This window comes from Protopterus annectens, chromosome 7.part0 (genome assembly GCF_019279795.1).
Source record: "Protopterus annectens isolate FY-2018-M chromosome 7.part0, PAN1.0, whole genome shotgun sequence".
NCBI lineage: Eukaryota > Metazoa > Chordata > Ceratodontiformes > Protopteridae > Protopterus > Protopterus annectens.
Window position 1 is genome coordinate 1,662,413,700 of NC_056739.1, and position 22,286 is coordinate 1,662,435,985.

The following is a 22,286-nucleotide window of genomic DNA, read 5'->3' on the forward strand; positions in this document are numbered from 1 at the left end:
AATTATACTCATAACATATTATGGCTTTAACTAACAGGTAAAATGCTTGCTTTATTCATCAATGTGAATATTGTCACCTACTATGTGTACTTTTAGATCAGTAACCTGTTTGGCAATTAGAGTAGAACTTACTGTAACCTCTGAGGGAATACAAGTTACTCTGTTTCTGCATAATATCACTGTTATTTCTAACTTTTAGTTGGAGAATTCTAAATTGTTTGTAGTATCTTTGTAGTTACTTGTGTTTCTGTAGCATACCATGTTTGTTATTCCTGACTTTTAGTGGAGAATGCTAAACTGTGTGTAGCATCTTAGTAGTTACTGTTTTCTCCTCATAACCTTTATAACAATAGATAATAGTGTAGTGTATGTTATAATAGCTTGGTATCAACTGCAGTTACTTTTTTTCTCTGCTTTCCTTGAAATTTGTATTGCTCCTAGAATTGTGCTGTTTCTTTCAAAGCATGTTGCTCCTCCCCTGCATCCTCTATCTTAGTTACTTGGTAATCAGAGTGTTTTAAAACTTCAGGCCTAATATTTACTTCCTTTTCCTTTTTATTTCCAGTCCCCCTCAGCAAAAGTTTTATTCTGTGTCTTGGCCCACTTCCAATAAATCAAAGGCTGTCTGGTTGCCCTGCACTGTGGGATTCTGCATCGGTGGAAAACTAAAGTGCTTTCAGCTACACTAGTGTATGTTAGAGTTGTATTTCATTTGTGATCTAAACTGAAGATATTTTGCTATAACTTTTTACTGTAAGCGTGCACTTCTAGTCCCCCCCCCCATTTCTTCTCTTCCTATTGTACTCCAAGGTCAGTTAGTTAAAACTACTTTCTTTCTCTTGGAAAAAATTTACCTATGTACCTGCAGCCCATGCTTCCAATTGTTTTTTTCCTATAGAAGTGGTGGCCCTTTTCACAACACTATACTAGATCAGTAGCACAAGATTTGTAGTTATTAGGAAGATACTGCACTACTTTGACTTGGAATTGACTGAGCTTGGTTTTCCTGATTGTGTTCTTAGAAGCTGGACTGGTCCAGTTTTTCTGGCTCACAACCTTGTATTATTTTGTGTCTGTCCTCCTCCCCCACTTTGAACTTGCATGCCTCCCTTCCAGTCCTGCATAATTACAGAGGAATCAAAAAACCTGATGTAGAAAGACACCATCTTTTGACTTAGCTTTTCTGCCCTTGCTTTAAAGGAATCCCAGGTAGTGTGCTCGCATATACCATATTTTCTCCCACCTGTTGTCATATTTAATATTATACACTTGCTTTCTTAAATATAGTTTATTTCTTTCTTCCCAATTTGTACCATACTTAAAATTATACACGTGCCTTCTCCACCACATTAAAATACATACCATCTAAGTGCTTTTTTTGCTCTACTTTTTACCTGTGTGGAGATAGTTTTCTGCTGGATTCTTAGGCTGTTAAGGCTTCCAAGGTCCAGTGCAACCCACTCTGTTCACCCTCAGCTTCACTGCAGGCTCACTCTGCTCCCCTAACCTACCCCCATTCCCACCCACCCCCTCTTTCTTTACAGTTATACTTCCCTAGCTCCTTTCATTCATTTCCTCATCAACATCCTCCCATTAACTCAAAAACACACCCCCTACAAACTCCTCCCACATACTCACACTTATCTTCCTTAAGATGGCTTACATCACTAATACAGTGCAACACATACCATTCCTTTTATTCATTCTCACCTGCATCACTCTTCTATGCCTATTATTCCATATCACCTCTATATATACCACCTTAAACCCACATCCACAGTCATCCAGCACTGAAACACTACCAGTAACAGATAACAATAATATTTACTCTAATATCTCTCTTTCTTTAATCTCAGCTCATACCACTACTTTCACCCAAACAAAACTATATATCAAATTCAAACTTAAACTCTGCCTCTCAAAATACTCCATACCCCTCTCTAAGAACAATCATGCCCATACTATAATTCATCTTCGTGTCTTACTTATTAAATGTGGGGACATCCACCTCAAGCCCAAACCATCAGCAAAAAATGTAACGCAAATCTAAACCAACACCAATTACACTTCATAACAATAAACATCCATAGCATCTGTAATAAAATTTCTGAATTTCATATCTGGCTAAATACCCACACACCACTACTGTCGCAGTAACTGAAGCATGGCTAAAGCCACATATTTCAGATACTGAAATTCTCCCCCCAGGCTACAGCATAATTTGTTCTGATAGGCTCAACAGAAAGGGAAGCAGTGTTGCATTAATATATCAAAACTCCTTAAATCTCACCTCTTACCCCAAACCAGTCCCTACCTTTCAAAACTTAGAATTTCTCCAAACAACTCTTCAAATAAACAATAAAAACCTAGCTATCACAGTGGTCTATATCCCTAGGCCAGAACATTCCCATTTTGGAGGAATTTGTATCATGGATAAACCTAAAAATATCAAATTAAACTATAATCCTAGGAGATACAAATATTAATTGGAAAAAAACTTACCTCCAACTCCCCAACCAACAGCATAAATTTACACAGCTTTACTCAGCTTAGCAAAACTCCCACATATAACCAATTTACAGGATCAGAATCTAGCTTAGATTGGATATTAGTTACCCACCCCCAAAATTACACAAACTCTGGCACCCTACCCAACACACTAAGTGACCACCTCCCAGCATACACACACAGGACTCACCCTCATATTGTCAATACACACTCCTATAAAACATCCAGAAATCTCACCCACTTTGACCAAAATAAATTTTCAATCATTCTAAAAACCCATAACTGGCTCCTACTAAAAACTCTCCCCCTAGATGAGGCAGTTAATTCATTTAATAAGCTCTTCTTGGATACTCTTAATAGCTTAGACCCAATAAGTGTCAAGTGAACAAAAGTGAATCGTGTCCTATGGCTAACAAAACTGACTAAACAATGCATCCTTCATAGAGACAAGGTATGGAAAACTTGGCAAAAAGATAGAACACAACAAAATGAAATTAATTTCAAGCAACTAAAAAATAGAGCTAAGAAGCTAGCAATAAAAGATAAAAAAATATTTATCCTCTAAGCTAACAACCTTACAAAAGAACCCAAAAAAGAGCACCAGGATATTAATTAGTTCAGCCAGCTTTAGTTATTGATTGGTTATACTATATAAAGAGCAATTGGTTATATGTAGGTTTATCTGATAAAGTCTGTGATATTATTGATTAAAACATACTGGTGCTAATGTTGTGTTCATATTGGCTGGTTATATGATATTTTTAATAAACTGTGTGTGGTTTTGTAACCTTACAAAAAAATCCCAAAAAAATCTGGAAGTCAGTCTCCACCCTTCTCAACCCTGAAACTGTACAGAATCTCTCTCTCTTGCACATGACTTTAATACTCACATTATTAGCACCATCCAAAAATTAATTAAAGAGTCCTAAACAAGCCCAAACCAATACTCCCAGAATACTAATAATCTCATACAAAATGACAATGCATCACTCACTCCTGACAAAAAATCCAATCCTTCCGCAACTCACTCATTTTCTATTCAACCCGTACCCACATCTCTCATATGTAAACTATTAAAAAAATTAAATCCATGCTCTCTTTCCACAGACAACCTTTCCTGAGAATATTTACAACTAGCATCAAATGCAATTGCATATCTAGTTAGCATTCTTATAAACAGCTCTTTCACAGAAGGATATGTTCCACATCTATGGAAAAAAATCTATTATTACTCCAACACATAAAGGTGGAAACTCTCATGACCTCTCAAATTATCACCCCATCTCTATACTTTCCCCACTATCCAAAATCCTTGAGAAGTGTGTACAAACACAATTACTCAAGTACCTCATTGATAATAATCATCTGTCTCACACTCAACATGGCTTCCGCACAGAGCACAGCACTACTATAGCCCTGCATTCATTCACTGATACTGTCAACAAAGCCTTAGATACAAGTCACCCCACTTCAGTAATCATATTGGATCTATCTAAGGCTTTTGACACAGTATCACATACTAAACTTCTGATCCAATTAACAAAACTTGGCTGTGCCTCCAAATCCCTCAACTGGTTTACATCATTTCTAAACAACAGGCAACAATCTGTAAAGTGGCATAACATCAAATCTGATTATCTGTCAAACAACATAGGTGTCCCACAGAGTTCCATTCTGGGACCATTACTCTTCAACATCTTTATTAATGACCTCCACAAAGTCTCTCAACTAGGTAAAATTATCCAATACGCCAATGATTTGACAACAATCTCTACTTCAAACAATTTTTCTGACCTCCTCACAGTTACTCAAAATGCTTTTACAGAGATTGAATCATGACTAAACAATTCACAACTGCTACTAGACCCCAAGAAAACAAAATGCCTGTTATTCTCTTCAAAACTACCAGATACAGACTTCAAAATCTTATCTAAAGACGGAACTGAAATAGAAATAGTAAAATCTGCCAAACTACTAGGCATTACAATTGACGACAAACTCACAATTGAAACACACATTCTCAATGCAATGAAGAAAATGCACTTTAAACTTGGCAAACTTTATTGTCATAAACTTTACATGGACAAAAACACCAAAGCAAAACTGGCAAGTACCTTACTCATCCCTTCCCTATTATATGGTAGGACCATCTTTACTAACCTTCACTCATCCCTCAGCAATAAACGTCAGTCTTGTTACTATAAGAAAGCCTAACCACTCACACCACAGCCAAGCAATCTCTGAACTGAACTGGATGGATTTCCCAAATTATCTTTGCTATACCCAACTAATGCTAGCCCATAAACTAATTTATAAACCAAATACCTGCCCAGCACTCTCATCAATACTGCAAACTTATATTACTTCATGTACGCTAAGATCCTCCAACAAATTGCTACTAAGTGTAACCAAGCCCAACAAAAGAGCTGGACAATGCTTGTTCTCCCATGGCATTGCTAAATAACGGAACTCCTTAGCTTCCCATATTGCCCAAATAGACTGTATAAAGACATATAAAGTAGCATTAAAAACTTATTTCCTACATAACCTTAAATGCCAAGGCAAATCAAACAAACCGCCATAAAACCTTCACTACTTATTTCTAATGCAGTTCCGTAGTTCAAAATAACTTTTTCCATGACAGCAACACAGCTCTATTATCGCTATAACTGTTCAGCAAGAACTGCTATGTTTTTTTTCGTGCAATGCCAAAAAGAAACTACTCAAGCATTATACTATACTACCAACTGTTATCTAAATTTATATAAGTTCTGATACATACTGATAAGTTTTATATTGTCTATGTATTCTACTTTTATATATATTTTTTTAATTTTTGCATAGTTCTCCTTTTAAAATTTTTTTTGTCAAATGTCTATATTTTTATTTGACTGTATTAACTGTGGAGTTTTTCTCCCTAGGCCTCCACTAAAAATGGGTTCCTGACCCAGTGGACTTTCCAGTCAACAAATGCCAATAAATAAATAAATAAATGTCAATTTTGTGCAGTCACAGACTTGAAATATAGCTGATGTAGGAAGACCATCTTGAAACAGTCTCAAGATTAACCTAAAAGACTAGAGATAAAATTGAGCAGGAGGGAATATTTATTTCCAAGAACAAAATGTATGGCTATTAGCTAAAACAAAAATGGATAAGAGGTGGAGTATATTATTTCTGCAGGCAAATAGGAGGATATATGGTAGTGGGAAGTGGGAAAAAAAAGAGTACAGGGTCTCGCTAAAACAAATGAGGTATGCTCTGCTCAATTAACATCTAAAAAACTTGAGAGAATATCAATGAGAAAAACACTACTAATCATGTTTGAAACTCTTCATAAGGAAGCCAAGTCTTAGAGAAGAGCTGTGAAGTTTTTGTATCCCATACTTTTACTGCATTATATAAGAGTATAATAAAAGCATCATGTCTCCACAGCAGAAAATTTGCTGTCTGGTCCTTGAAGTCAAACATGTTATGAAATATCTTATGAACACCAGAGAGGAGCATAATTATAATCGTAGCTATATTGAGAATATAAACCACTATTTGCATCAGTTATCTTGGAATATTTTTCATGACACATAATATAATCACCAAAGCTCCAGGTTTAGTATAGAATTATATTCAGTGGGATTTAATCTGTCAGTACCATACTCAAAACCCTATGCTTGATATGGTTTATGCATGTGATCAGAGGAGCAGCTGTTCCTCCTTTCTTTTTAGCACTAATTATAGCAACACTTTAAAAAAAACACATTATTCTCATAACTTCAATAACACATGCTTCATAACTGCTGCTACAAATTATGATAATTAAACCATCATAGCCCATTGTCCATGGCTCATGGCCATCACAAATCTTCAGAGTTCTACAGCACAACAGACTAGTTTTCACAATAGCATGTAGGTCATGTCATCAATTTTTCTGCATCCTGTTATACTCGGCATTTCAAGTAATATAAAATAGATTAGGTTCTTCTTCAACAAAACCTAGCTGTTCAGTTATATTTCCAAAATAAATCCAGACCCACACATATTTATGAACTGGCTTAATAATATTGTGTCAGTGGCCCTTCTATTCGCTCTCTCTTACTTTCACTTACAGTAGTATCAGGTACTCAGTCAATTTATATTTGGCAAGGAACAATGTGCCTTAACAAGCAGTTGTATGGTTTATTACATAGCAAAAGCAATATGCAACTTTGAACATCAAAACCACACTACAACAGGTGTTGACTTTCAAATCATTTATATTAAAATACAAAGTTAAAAGTCACCTACTTTTTAAGCATTTCTAATAACCAAGAAATAAAATGTCTTCAAAAAACAGTCAATTACAAGTAAAATGAGAGTATAGAAATAACGTAACCCTTTTAAAAAACTATTTTATTAATTATTTCTTTGTTTAGGAAAGTTCATACTTCTTGGTGATCATGTATTGCAAGTAATTATGATTCTCATTATGGAAGGTATGAAGAAGCAATTCCTAGCACTTCTAGGGTAATATAAAAATAGTGAGACTTCTAGACTGGTCATGAGCTCACATATGACTTATATTTACTTCCAAGCAGCACACAGTGAAGCTGTGCAATCTCCAAATCAATGATTAATGATTTAGACATTCACAACAATCTACTATTTGCATTTCGGCTGCAAAATGCTTACATCATTGAGAATTGTGTGAAAAATCAATAATATAACTCAATGTCTGTTTGTGGTAATTCCACACAATTTAACAAATATGGTTAATGACAAAGAGTACTTGCCATTACAAGACAAAAGTTAACTTAAAAATGCATATCTATTACCAAACTGAGTGCTACAAGCTAATTTTATATTCTGATACTGCGGTTAGTCATGTGCTACTTGCTTTCATCAACAACTGCATAAAAATTGTTTTATATATATATATATATATATATATATATATAACTATATATGTGGATCTACGGTAATCTACCGAATACCCACAACACCAAAACTAAAACAGCCGAACACACTTTAGTGAAAGTGCTTTTCACAGAAAAAGCACCTTCGCTAAAGTATGAAAAAAAAATAATAAATAAAATAAAAAACACAGAACTTACATTTACGCTGGGGTGGGCAAGCCCCACCATGTGGGAGGCTGTGCCCTCCCACACACCCCCTACCTTTATATTCTCACTCCAAACATGCACTACAGTGGGAAAAAGGGAATATTCCCTTATCCTCACTGTGCTATGATCTCAGCAACATCCATTTCCCCACGTTTTTCACTTTTTTTAGCACACTGTCACAAAAGTGCTTTTCGGTGAAAAGCACTTTTATGAAAGTGTGCCCGGCCAGTTCACTTTTGGGGAAACAGGCATTCGGTAGACAGTACGGATCCTATATATATATATATATATATATATATATATATATATATATATATATATATGTGTGTGTGTGTGTGTGTGTGTGTGTGTGTGTGTGTGTGTGTGTATATATATATATATATATATATATATATATACATATGTATGCATATATATATATATATATATATATATATATATATATATATATATATATATATACACATATACACACACATACATACATCACTTTCTAATGCCAGCATTTGTGATTCCATGCAACTTGTAGTAACTTCTTCAGTACCAAACTATTGCACTGCTAACTCATACAGTATTTTCAGCAATGCAATATTAGCAGTGCAGGAGTGCATTGATCAAGCCTCTGTATAATAACTAAAGAAGGTATTTTGTTAATAACACTCTGAGAGAAATGAGAGGGCTTATTTTGATGTTACACATACGTGTGCAGACTTTGTTCTTTCCAGACTCTTTCAGCTAGCTGTCGTGTGATTCCAGTGTCCAGGATGAGATTGTGCAGGAGGAAATTGTCACCTTTAAAGGAAAATTTAAAAAAATATATGGTTAGACATTGGTGGTACCAACTGTCATTTACAATTTCAAATTAAAGTGCAGGCTGAATACAATGTCCATCAATAGTCGCTGTATGATGCCATTGTTTTTGAATATTATTATAATATGTTTGCTTCTTGTAAAAAAAGCAGTTATCCTGAACCAGCAGCAGAACTTACTTTTTCATTAGAAATAAAATAAAGCTGAGCTGAAGATAACATTTACATACATAGTGCTCTGTGGTTCATATAGTTTTAGGAGTAAAAAAAAAACAAAAACAACAACATGAATATTTAGGATGTTGCCAAATAATTCATAAGTGTATATCATTTGAGAAAAAAATGCAAACTGCACTCAGTATTATATATGCTTCACTGGCTTTATTTCTGAGAGCCTATGTTTTAGCTTGCATTCATACCTCTCAACTATCTAAATTTTTTTAGAATGTCCATATTTTTGGTTAATATTTTTGGACTGTTCCTTATAAAATGTATGGTTTTCTACCAAATCAGTGAGAATTTGTATCTCTAAATAATGACAGACATTTGGGTTTCAGGCTTCATGTTCTTGAGAAAATGTAAGCAAATAAAACATCTTCTATTTTAGCTACTTTCTAAGTTTATAGGTGCAATGCTTAAATTTGTCGATAGTTTTGGGTTTTTGCAACCCCTCCATCATTATTTTTGGCTTTATCCAGAATTCTTGTGCTAAGAGTTTGAGAGGGATAATTTCACTTATGAGGTCTTTCTAAAGGGAGCTGTAAACTTAGTAACCGCTCTAGTTAGGTCATTAACAGCAATTAATGCAATCAACTAGTACATCATGTGCTACTGAGGAGACTGAATAATAAACACTTAGAAACTACTTTTACTACAAAAATTGTACTTATTTGTATATCCGTCTGAAAGTAGGAAAATGTAGACACCTAAACCGTAATGTGATATGCTAATGCAGGTCTGTGGACACTTAAGACTGCTACACTAACATTATTTTCCTAGTTATTTTACACTGATATTTTTGTCTTTGAGTTTCAAAAATCCATTCCTGCCAGTTCTTTGCCCCTTATCTCACCTCCTAAAGGTGTAGTATCTGTCATCAGCCCAAAGTAGTAGTAGCTGTTGTCTGATGACATGAAATGGCTAGTGGAGCAACTAATCTAGTGTCCCTTACCTGCCATTTTAAAGACAAGCTTAAGAGTGACTTAATCAGTTAATTAGAGAGGCAGAAATCAGATTCATTCTGATGGTCAGAAATATTATACAGTACAGCATTGTTTTAGCTTGTCATATCCTAATCAGCTATGGCTGTGGTAGCTGGTTGAAGTCAGTTAGATCTATGCTATTTAAATTAGTAAACCTGCTAGTACAAGTGACAGGAAACATTTAAGATATTTTGCTATTCAATCTTAGTACAAGCATATGGGATCATCAGAGTATAATAAGCAGGAATACATTTGACTTATACTTCTCCCCACAATGTTTACATTACAGTTTTATAAATTTTATTTATTTTATTTATTTACATTTGTTTACTGGGAAATCCCAACTGGACACAGGTCCTTTTCCAGTGGAGGCCTGGAGAGAAAAGCTCCACAGAACAATAAATGAGCAGCAGAGTACAAGAAGAACAACTGAATATACATACAATAGTAAATAATACATACTGCAGCAAACACTGGCTATACATACAATATGAAACATAGTAACGAACAGATATACCAATATCTAGCTAAAGGCTAGGAATAACTGCATTATCAAGCTGCAGAAGGGTGAACTGTATTTGTTCTGAAAGTGGCAGTATTTAAAGGGTGGGTAAATTAAGATCTGTGACACTGTTATCACAAAATAGTTGAAATTATTATGGATTGTGATAGTTCTTTATGACTGGTAATGAATTAATAAGCACATGAAGGGTTGTGGACCTGCAGAGTTATTTCTTGTAGCAAGTCAGACTATTTCAGTTGATATTGCTCTTTTATGAGGAATACTTTGTCTGTAATGGTTACACCATTGCCCTACTTAAAAAGATTACCATTGGTCGCCATGTACACTCTACTAGGTTAGAGGATATGACAAAGGAAAGTAGTGAAAACATATGGTTTGAACAACTAGACTGGACTGTAGTTCTGTGGAGGAAAGCAGAGGAACCAGCGTTATTATAGTCTCTGCCTAATGGTTACAGTATTGTGGAAGAGAAACAGCGTGCAAGACTGAGACAGGAGAGTTGTCATGGACACATACAAAAAGGCTAATGTAACAGAAGTGTGAAATGTGGAAAAAAGTTAAAGTGCAAGCAACATTTTGTGAAACAATCAAGAATGGAAAAAATGACAAGATGTCAAAAGAGAAAGAATGACTGGTAGAGCAGTAAAACAGTTGGAAAATGTAAAGAATTGGAGTTAACAATGAGATTGTCAAGGATATTCAACAAGTTGACCTTGTCTTTTTAATACAATAAGGAAGACAGATACTCAGTAAAGAACAACAGTAGTGATACTGGAATATAACTAACCCCCAAACCACCTATACACAGCTAGGTACAATAATCTGACTGCAATATAACTAACCCCCAAACCACCTATACACAGCTAGGTACAATAATCTAACTGGAATATAACCCCCAAACCACCTATACACAGCTAGGTACAATAATCTGACTGCAATATAACTAACCCCCAAAGCACCTATACACAGCTAGGTACAGTAATCTGACTGCAATATAACTAACCCCCAAAGCACCTATACACAGCTAGGTACAATAATCTGACTGCAATATAACTAACCCCCAAACCACCTATACACAGCTAGGTACAATAATCTGACTGGAATATAACTAACCCCCAAACCACCTATACACAGCTAGGTACAGTAATCTGACTGGAATATAACTAACCCCCAAACCACCTATACACAGCTAGGTACAATAATCTGACTGGAATATAACTAACCCCCAAGCCACCTATACACAGCTAGGTACAATAATCTGACTGGAATATAACTAACCCCCAAACCACCTATACACATCTAGGTACAATAATCTGTCTACTTGAGCTATATTTAACAAGACTGATGAGTGATGTTTACGCTATAAGTTAAGAAAGAAAGGAGAGGAAAAAAGGGAGCTAGAGGTTACTGATAGGGTGTAAAGTGAAGTAAATTAGGTATTTAACTGATTAGTCAACAAGCTTAAAATATTAGACCAGAAATTGTGAGAGTCTTGAATGTATTTGTGATCTGTAGTATGGGCATGTAGACCCTTATATTTCTTTGAAACTTGGCTAGGATACATTTTTCTGGTAAGTCAAAGTAGAAATAAATCTTTCATAGCTAAGTTCAGAGCAAACATGTCATCTTGACAGCCTAGAAACAGCAGCTTGGTTTTCAGATGAAGCCAGCATTGATTAGAATGTTTGCACTTCCAGAGGATATGTATTAAGTCAGCTTTGTGTAAATCTCATGTACTATATAATGGGAGTATTAGAAAATAAGGATGCAGTCTTTAAAGGGTCATGTATGCATTGTTTATGATCATTAGCTGGGTGTAAAATCATTTTTTAAAGAAATATGTTTAGCATTGAATTTTATGGAATTAAATATTACCTGAAGTGAAAGATTTGGGATATAACTTGACCAGTAAGAAGAATATATACATATATATATATATATATATATATATATATATATATATAATGTATTATATTTAATACTGGTAATTAGTTTATATATACATATATATATATATATATATATATATATATATATATATATATATATATGTATATATATATATATATATTGGTCTACCTGATAACACCGACACGCCAAAACACTGACAACAAAATAATCGACACGAAAAAAAGACAAAAAAGAAAGTTCAAAAACACGAAACTTCACATGCCCGACAAACCAAAATCCCAACATGCAACAAAATAAATACTTTTCCCAAAAAACGCACACACAACACAAGCACACCAAAAACCTTACAAACCTACACTAAACCTTACATACACAACTATCTATGCACTAACATTAACCCAACTTACCCTAAGGTCCGTCACTATTGCACACTTACCTTACCCGCACCCTAGCCCTAACTCACTTAATCTGCCCCTAACCCTTAACTCTGTCACTATCACACACTTACCTTACCCCCACCCTAATGCTAACTCACTTAATCCACTCCTAGCGCTGAAGTCCATCACTATCGCACACTTACCTTACCCTCACCCTAACCCTAACTCACTTAACCTGCCCCTAAACCTAAAGTCCGTCACTATCGCACACTTACCTGACGCGCACCCTACCCTAACATCTGGCACTATCACACACTTACCTTACCCATACCCTGACCCTAACGTCCGTCCCTATCGCACACTTACCTTAACATGTCGGTGTTCTCAGCGTCGGGATTCTCAACTGTTGGTCTTCTCATTGTTGATCTTCCGTTGTCTGTGTTTTTGTCGTCGGCGTTCTGCACTTTCATCGTTTTCGGGTAGACCTATATATATATATATATATATATATATATATATTTATATATATATATATATATATATATATATATATATATATATATATATATATATATCAGGGGTTATCTGATTGTAAAGAATATATATATATATATATATATATATATATATATATATATATATATAACAGGTTATCTGATTGTAAAGAAGAAATGAGTTGTTTTAAGATTATTAAGATATAGTCAAGTAGAACTGAATTGTTGATTTTAGTAAGTTCCAGATTTGGTTTAGTATAGATAAGTAGCCTTTAGGGAAGTTAAACCTGTGTCTTTTATTTACTGGAGAAAGAGGTTTGCACTTTAAAAATTGATGACTGGCATATATTTAATAAAATGAAAAGTGGATAGGTTTCACATGTGATTATTTGGCTTTCAATTCAGGTTTTCATTAATTTAATGAAAAAGATTAAATATGGCATTTTATTGTAAGAGATTATTAACTTTTTTGCAACTGAGTTAATCTTTTAGAAGTGAATGGTGTTATTTTTATTTTTAATGTACTGTTGTTTTATGTAAGGTAAGTCTACAAGATTGCCATGAAACTTGATTAGATGATTGTACCAAATCCTGACCCACAAAGGCTGCCATGCATTATAATTAAGAGGTGGGTTAATGATCCTTTTATAATGCTATTTATGATTATATAGTGTAGATAAAAAAATCAGGTAATGCCAGTCCAAGACACTGTTTGGCTACACTTAATTATGTGTTATGCACATTGATTTTGGTGCGCATATGAATTTGTTTAATTTAGTGGTGATATTTTGAAATGATCTAAAGAAAGTAGTTGAAAGGATAAGTTAAAAAGGAATAAGAGTTTGGTAGAATATTTCATTTAACTAAAGTAACTTTAGACAATAAGGAAAAGTTAAGTTTATTCCATGTGTCCATACTTTTTTCTAGATATTTGACCAGATATTAGGCAGCATGATTCTGAGACATCATTAATTGATCTTAATCAAAGTGCAAATATTATAAAGATAAAGAGACCTTGATTTCATAAAATATTATAATTCTTAATTGAAGAGATTTAGAATGTAAAGCAACTATTATAGATTTTTGAAGGTTTAATTTATAGTTCAAAAATTTAGAAAAATCATTCATAATTTGAATTATTTCAGGTAGATCAGAGTCTGGGAGTGAAAAGTAAATGTTGATGCCATCCACAAATGCTGTAAATGGTAGGTTACATTAAAAACTTTTGCAATTAAAAAAAAGCATCGTTGGGTTCTCATTAAAAAGAGTGGATCATTATGTAGATTAAACAGATATGGGATCAAAGCACATCCTTGTCTAGCAGCACTGATGATAGAAGTGGGTTTAGCGGAGACTATATTGATGAAGAGTTGTGTATATGCTTTGCTATAAAGAAATTGTATAGCATTTAGAAAGGAGGTAGGAAATTTAAAATGCTCCATAAGTATAAACAGTAAGTTTAGATTGATACATTTGAAGGCTTTGGGTGCATCTATTGCTGTTGTGAAGGTATTGTGGTTGAGTTTGTTAGTGAAGAGTTGTGATATTTCCACTGTAAGGTTGTGATTTGAGGTTTGTCTAGGTTTAAACAAATCAGTGGTAAAGAGAAAAGATTAAGAGGAGTACACGTTTTAATCTATTAGTTAGAATAGCAGCACATATTTTTAGGTCAACCTTAATAAGTGAAATTGGCCTGTAGCTAGATACTTTGTTAGGATCATGGAGCCACATAAATAAGGACCATAGATTCCTTGAGTCCTGATGGCATTAAAATAGCTTTAGTCAGATCTTTAAAATCTGAAGGAAGAAACATTTATAAAAATCGGTGTTAAACCTATCGAGCCTGCAGGCTTTGATTAGTCTGAGATTTTTAATAGTATTATTGATTTCTTGAAGAATAAAGAAAGCATTTAAGATATTAATTTGCATGTCACTAAGACTATGCAATTGGAGTTTGTTTAGATAGCCATTAATTTCTTGCTCATTAATATTATTACCATGGTGTCCATGTAATTGCGAATAGATGTATGTTAAGATTTGGATAACAGCATTATTTATTTTTTGTTATATATAGAGGGTAATTTATTGAGTTTAATTAATTTAGCAAGGATTTTAGGTGAGGATTGTGCCCATTCTGCATATTTAGTAAGGTATATAGTGACATACCATTTGGTGCAAATGGTATAGTGGAGGTTGAATCCTTTACTTATGTTAGAGATTTCTTTTTTTAACTTCTTAATTGATTTTTTTTAAATTTTATTTATATATATATATATATATATATATATATATATATATATATATATATATATATATTTAGCAAAAAGATGCTTTATTTAAGATAATTCGTCTTAACTGAGCTTTTAAATCTGCCCATTGTACACCACTCGGTATCATCAAGTTTGCAATGGAATTATCAGGTTCCTTTAATAAGGCGATTATATTATCTTTACCATCTTGTTTTTGAAGAAGCGTAGGATTTAGGGTCCACTTATTAGTAAATGGTTTATTAATTACTGGCATAGAAATATTAATGTCTAGTGATATTTTGGAATGATCTGAGAAAACACTTGGGTTCAGTATTAAAATATTTTTCTAGAAATAAATTAGCAATTAAGAAGAAATCCATTCTACAATATGATTGTGTCACAGTACAATTAGCTTGATGATAATGGGTTGGATTCTACTAAGTCGGAAATGTAGACATTAAATATTATTTGATTGCTGAGATTTGAAGTATGAGATAAGGACTATTTCTGCAAGATAAGAAAAAGAGAATAACAAACAATGCTCGGGCGGATAAGAAAACAAGAGTCAAGTATGGCATGTGATAACTGAGCCACAGATGGAGGGTAAGAATGTAACAAGCAATGAAAGGAAGTCATCATAATCAAGTGAAGAAAAGAGGCTAACAGAACACTTAACTAAGGAGAAGATGGAATATGACAGGAAATCAGTAATAGGAAATAAAAAAGTAACATGTAGCAAAATAATATAAAAGTAGTGTTAAACTGCATTGTGTAATGAATACAGTGAGGGGTAGCACTGCTGAGAAATTCCATGAAAGGACTACACACTGGAGGAGCATCCAGAAGATGAAGTTCTTTATCAGTGTAAAGGGAAAAGAAGAGATGCTATGTTATCTGCTGTTCACATAAAAAGAAGAATGGTTTTACTTAGTCCAACCACAGCAAAGAGTAGTCTTATGGTGACACAGAAATAACATGATATTCCTTTTCTCAAACTAGATCATCTAAAAGTCAAGTAAAAACTTAGCTAAAATGTTGTTTAGGATTAACTTAAAATATAGAAGGGTTGAACAATGTCATTTTTTCTTGATCTACCCAACACTTACTTTTATAAATATCAGTGATCCATTCTCCCTGAAACCACCGCAACTGAGTCATGCCCAGAATTTATCCATAGTCATGTAGGCCCTCTCCTTCCAATGAGGAAGGTTTTGTAGCTACCAGCCTATGAACTGCACCACATCTTGGGGGAAGAACAGCAAAGGGCCTTCGTCCATCTGGAGTCTTTTAAAGAGCTGTAACCCTTAAATGATGAATATCACTTGTGCGGGTGATTGCTCTATAAATATTCTGAGGGTATAACTCTCACCTTCGAGATGCTGTGCTCCTTATTTTACATGTCTACTACATTGCAAAGGCTAATACCATCAGCAGCAGCTTCCTATCTCCACTAGAATTCCTGACGTTTGGTACATCTCCAACATATCCTTCTCTCCTTAGCAATGTGAGTGGCACTGCATCATCATTTCTCTCTCACCCAGTGTCACCTCTTCCATCAGCCAGGCCAGTACTTCAACCTAACCTATGGTGCAGTCAGGGCTTGGTCCTCCTGTGCCATGGAGCTGACCATAGTGAGATGTCTACTACAAAAAGAAACCATTCAGAGCTTTAACTGTCCCTACTTAAGAGACATTAGTACATACTTAGTGCTAGCTCCAGACTAGGCCAGAAACTGCCATCAGTATGAAGCAATATCTAACTGCAAATACAGTGATTCCATAATCACCAGTGCAGCTCACATTTCAATATGTTTTTATCCGGCAAATATACTATGGTTGACATCTCACTACAACTATCACAGACTGAGCCACTAAACTCTAAGCTCTGTAAAATGATCTTCTGTCATACTTCACCCTCTAGCACTCTATAGCCTCCACCATTCTGCTTACAGGTAACCTGGATAGGGCACTACCTGTTCTTAATTTAGGTAATGATTGCCCATATTTTACTAACTTTGCCTACTTCACTACAATATGTGTTTATGTAAATGTGCACTGTGAATGAAATTCATTTTGTGTGTCCATATTTCAGTAACAGCTATAAAGCAATCATCTGCATTGCTGTGAGGTAGTTTTCCTATTTGGTCAAGGCAGTTATTTCCTCTTTTCTTTTGGTTTAATTTCTGCATGTCTTTTGTGTTTCTAATACCATGATGGGAATGGACCTCATTCCTATGCCAAAGTATAACTAAAGTTCATAAAATTAGTTTTGTTGCAATCTTCAAAGTTGACCTGCAATGTGCCCAAGACTGATTACTTCTGTAATTCATATGGAGTTACATGCATCGGTAACATATCTAAATAAGACTGTAAATTCTTGTTATAAGACCCATTGCTCCTACTGCTATTAGAACTGTCTAGGTATCCTTCCACATTACCCTTGTTTCTGCCTGCATATGCTGGTATTTTATGACTTTGTGTCTGACTGTACTTCAGACACTTATCAAAAGGGGTAGCAATTTAAATGATCAATGCTATTTTTATCTTCTTTTCATGGACTACTATATCTGCTTTTCTTTAATTTATTTTTTGAACTGCTGGTAATGGATGATTCCATGAGATATGAACTTCATCATTCTCTATAATGCTTTCTGGCTCATTACCAATGCTTCTTAGCTACTTCAATATTGTAATGTTTGCATAATCATTAATGCAACAATCTTGCCACATTATAATGCCTTTCAGTATAGGCTGTCTGCCAATAGTGTATCACACCCAGAAACAAGATGTCTGACTGTTTGCTATTCTGTTCTAAAAAAAAAAAACATGCATTTTTCTGTGTCTCCAACATATTCAAAGGATTTTTGTAAACCAATATCTACAAAGTCCACTATCTGGGCCACCAACATTAACCTGTCATCTTTTGGTTTAAATTCACCTCTCCTTAACCATTCCAGCATCAGATCCTGATCAACATGAGGTTGTTGCAGGGGTTTTCTTGACTTGCAACTATAGCTATGCCATATTTCTGTCTTCTCCATATTTCTTGTCTTCTCATCTGACCCTTCACCTTTTATTTTTCTTTTGTATTCTGGCACATTCAGTTAGTTCCTGATTTTTGTCTATTTCTGGTTTGATTTCTATTCCCAATTGACACCAATGTGCTTCTGCTAAACTAAGTAGAGAAGCCATTTTAGACTTGTTCTCCTCTTGTTTTAAAATTTTCACTATTTGGATCTAGTGAGTTCAACAGATATGTATGCAATCCTATGATTGCAGACTTATACATGTAATCAATTTCAAGGATGCCCATACCTCCTTCAGAGTGGGGAATATATAACATTAGTATAGACTGATTTTTATAAATCATTTGATAAGCATGTAGCATGTTTCTTGTTTTCCTGTCCAACTGAGCCAATACATTTTTGGGCCAGTCAATCACTCCAAAACTGTAAATTAGAATAGGAAGAGCAAACAGGTTTATAGCTTGGACTTCGCTCCTAGATGTCAGGGCTGTTTTTTGGTATTAATTTTAGTATTCTAAATTATTCCTAAGTTTTGTTCACATTTGTTCATGCTTTATTGTCAATCCTCAATCAATTCCAAAATTTTTATATACTCCTTTCTGCTCAAGTTCCTTTATATCACACTCCTGCACCAAACGGATATTTTCTTGGCGCTGCAGCTTTCCTGCTTTACAGGTTGCTTTTGTACATTTATCAAGTTAAAATGGCATTCTTATATCATCTGAGAAAGTTTTTACTACTTGTAATTGTGCTTTCACTTCCTCATATGATGTACTATACAGCTTTAAATCATCCACAAAAAGAAGATGAAAAGTCTGCATGTTTTCCTGTTGTCTGGGAGCTAAATTGTAACCATGACCTAATCTATTAAGTAGACAGCTTAATGGGTTATGGGCAAGACAAAAAAGCAGTGGTAGGAAAGCGTCACCCTGGAATATGCCCCTTTGAATATCTCTGGGATAATAATTTATCCTTTATCATGCCTTAGATGAAAAGTGGTTTGCCACTGTTTTGTGGTCACTGTAATGTAATTGGTCAATGTAGGTGATATGTTAAACAACTGTAAGCACTCCTTTATCCATGAATGTGGGATGCTGTGAAATGCTTTTTGTAATCTATCCATGCCATGCTGAGAGTCTTCACCTTTTTTACAATTCTCCATTATGACTTCTTTTAACAACAAATGATCCTTTGTTCCATGTAACTTTCTTTTGTTACCTTTTTTTCTATTGCTGTGACTGAGTTTATAAACTTTGTCAACATCAGTTCCTGTATACTGTTTATACATTGTGAGAAGACAAATTATTGGTCTATATAGCTTTCAGGTTTACTCTTAAGGAGGAGTATCATTTCCTGTTGTCAACCAGATTGATGTGTGTTCAGGGTGTGCATAATAGTAGTTCTTAATCAGGACTAAATTGTTGTGTAATGATGTTAATACTTTTAGCCAGAAGTTAGGTAGTTCAGCTGGGCTTGGGGTTTTCCGGTAAGGAGCTTTTCTTAATTTTGTTTCAATTTCTCTGGCTGTTTCTTCATCCCATTTCACTTAACTTCTTATTTCTTTTATTTTTTCTTTCCATTCAGCATCTTTGGCATCTTCCATAGGGTCTTCATTGATATTTTTCCAAAATGTGCCTATTTATTCTTTTTTTGGTGGTGTTTCTATTCATTTGGCTGTTTCCCAACTCTGTATAAAACTTTTTGCATCAATAAATTGCCTATGTTGCACTTTTCCTTTATATTTATCTACACATCTTCTAAATTTTTTCTGCCTGTGCTGACATTTTTAGTTTACTATTTGAAACAGTACATGATAGATACTGGTCTGTTTTAATACTATGCATTGTTTTATCACATCTTTCTATGTATTTTTGTTGATCGGTTCCCTCTTCTATACTATTTTAAAAGTGGCACTGGTTTTAATTAATTTATAGTTTTCTCTATTTGATACTTCCATGATGGCATTTGATGTCTTCCATGCCTTTCCTTTATTGCCCTGCATTTTTGTGGTAAGACTGCCGGTTAATAATTTTGCTGCACAGTAATGTATCCTATTTGCTTCTGTTATATCATGTGAACTTTTGTTAATAGTCTTGATTACTGTGTTCATTTGTTTAATTAAACATCTATCATTTTGGGTCTTTTTGACTTTCTTTAGTGTATTTCTTTCATCGATGTTGATACGGCTATCCATCTTTATTGAATCAAGCAAATCTTCCATTAGATCTTTTTCTTCTATACTGAGAGCACATTCTTTATTTTTCATTTCCTGCAAGCATTCTACAGAAAGTTTGAAAACATCTTCCTGTGACATTCACTCTTCAGTTTCATAGTGCATTATCTGATGCTCTTTCATGTGCAAACTCACTGGCGTATCACTCCACAACTTTGACTGTGTCAGACTTGACACCATCTTCTGTTCTTTCCTTTGCAATTCCAACTGAACTTTTGTACTGTTTTTTTTTTTTTTTTTACTGAAGGCTTCAGAGTATCTTCATGTGGCTTCTGATCAGATGCTTCCCATTCCACCTGTTTCTCCATAATTTGGGAACTCACTGTCCCATCATCCTGTGACATTACAGATTTGGGGTTTCTATACTAAATCCTTTACTTTGCAGCTAATCCATACTTTCAGTTTCTATTTCTTTAACTTCTCCATTACTAATCCTCGTTCTACTATCCCCCTTTGTTTTCTTCTTATTATTTTATTTATTTATTTATTTATTTTTTTTGCACTGTGAAATTTTTCATATCTGGATGCCTTTTCCTGTATTTCTCTTCAAATATCTTTGGTGCTGCTCTTTTTGTATTGATTAGTTTTGCTTCTTCCTTTACATAAATATTTTAGCATATTAAATCTCTTTCTCTTTTTCATGTCCATATTTTTTCTTCAGATGTCTCCTGCTCCTCCTTACTTTGGAGACTTGTTGTTCCATCATGCTGTGATATAACCCGTGTTAGACTTTCTGCACTAAATACTTCACTTTGCAGATATTCCATAACTTCGGTTTCCATTTGTTTAACTTCAAGTTTACTAACCTTCTCTTCTGTGTTCTTCTTTTCTGATCTTTTTTGTTGTATTGGAGAATTTTCCATATCTGGGTACTCTTGCCTGTTTCCCTGTGGGATTGAGTTTACGTAGGAAAAAATAGCTCATTGTAAAAAAAATCTAGCTGTTTGATGTGTAATTGCAAGATGTGCTCTCAAGGACTGCATGCATGCATGCTACGGTTGTAGTTATACAGTTTTAGAATGCTGTACACAAGGGTCACTGTTTGCTTTCAGCAGGAGAAGATTTCATCCATACCCGTTCACGTTGCTCCCATCACCTCATGATGGCAACATTCTTATATAGATGAGTTCTTTCCATCAGTCACCATATTGATACATCACTTATTTCTGCAATGACTGAAATATATTTTTCTCAAATCCTCAGTCCAGGTCCTCTACATCTGTCTATGCATGCTTGCATGTGCACATATGCACACACACAAACACACACCCACATACACACACTCAAATCCATATACTATTTAAAGTCAGCTAAAGTCATTCATTTAAATCTACAGATTTGTTTACATTATAGCACAATATCCCACCTGAACTCTAAAATAAATATGAAGAGTATCTAAGTAGCAACAGTGTGTCCCTGTCCTGCAAACATGAAAAATAAAAGGCCTGCGTATATGGGTAGATACTACTTTATGTTTTTGCAATCATATCAACCAATTGGTTAATGATAGTTATAGAACTATAAGTTGTAAAACATATTTATAAAGTCTTGGAAATAAGAAATGATAAAGTCACTGTTTGTTAGTTGCATTAGACCCAAACTTGAGTATGGAATAACAATATGGAAACCTTATAATAAAACAAGCTTGATCAAACTGGAAAGAGTACAGTGGAAATATACCAAGGTCATCCATGGATGTGAAAATGTAAGTTATTATGAAATACTAAAATATCTGAACTTGTACAGCATCTCTCATAGATATTTAAGAGGAGATCCTATTCGGTTATACAGGGTATTTAGAGACAGCTATCAATGGGAATGTTTTGAGTTATCAAAAAGTAATAAAGAATCATCAGACA

At 34.4% G+C, this 22,286-nt stretch overlaps 1 protein-coding gene across 1 annotated transcript in view; it reads right to left on the reverse strand.

Moving 5' to 3' along the window:
* CACNA2D2 (calcium voltage-gated channel auxiliary subunit alpha2delta 2) overlaps positions 1-22,286 on the reverse strand; it is a 5,241,953-nt gene that overhangs the window by 286,876 nt on the left and 4,932,791 nt on the right. Inside the window, exon 25 of the mRNA XM_044078189.1 lies at positions 8,306-8,396. Within this exon, the coding sequence (XP_043934124.1) occupies positions 8,306-8,396 (91 nt within the window). The remainder of the gene's footprint in view (positions 1-8,305; positions 8,397-22,286) is intronic.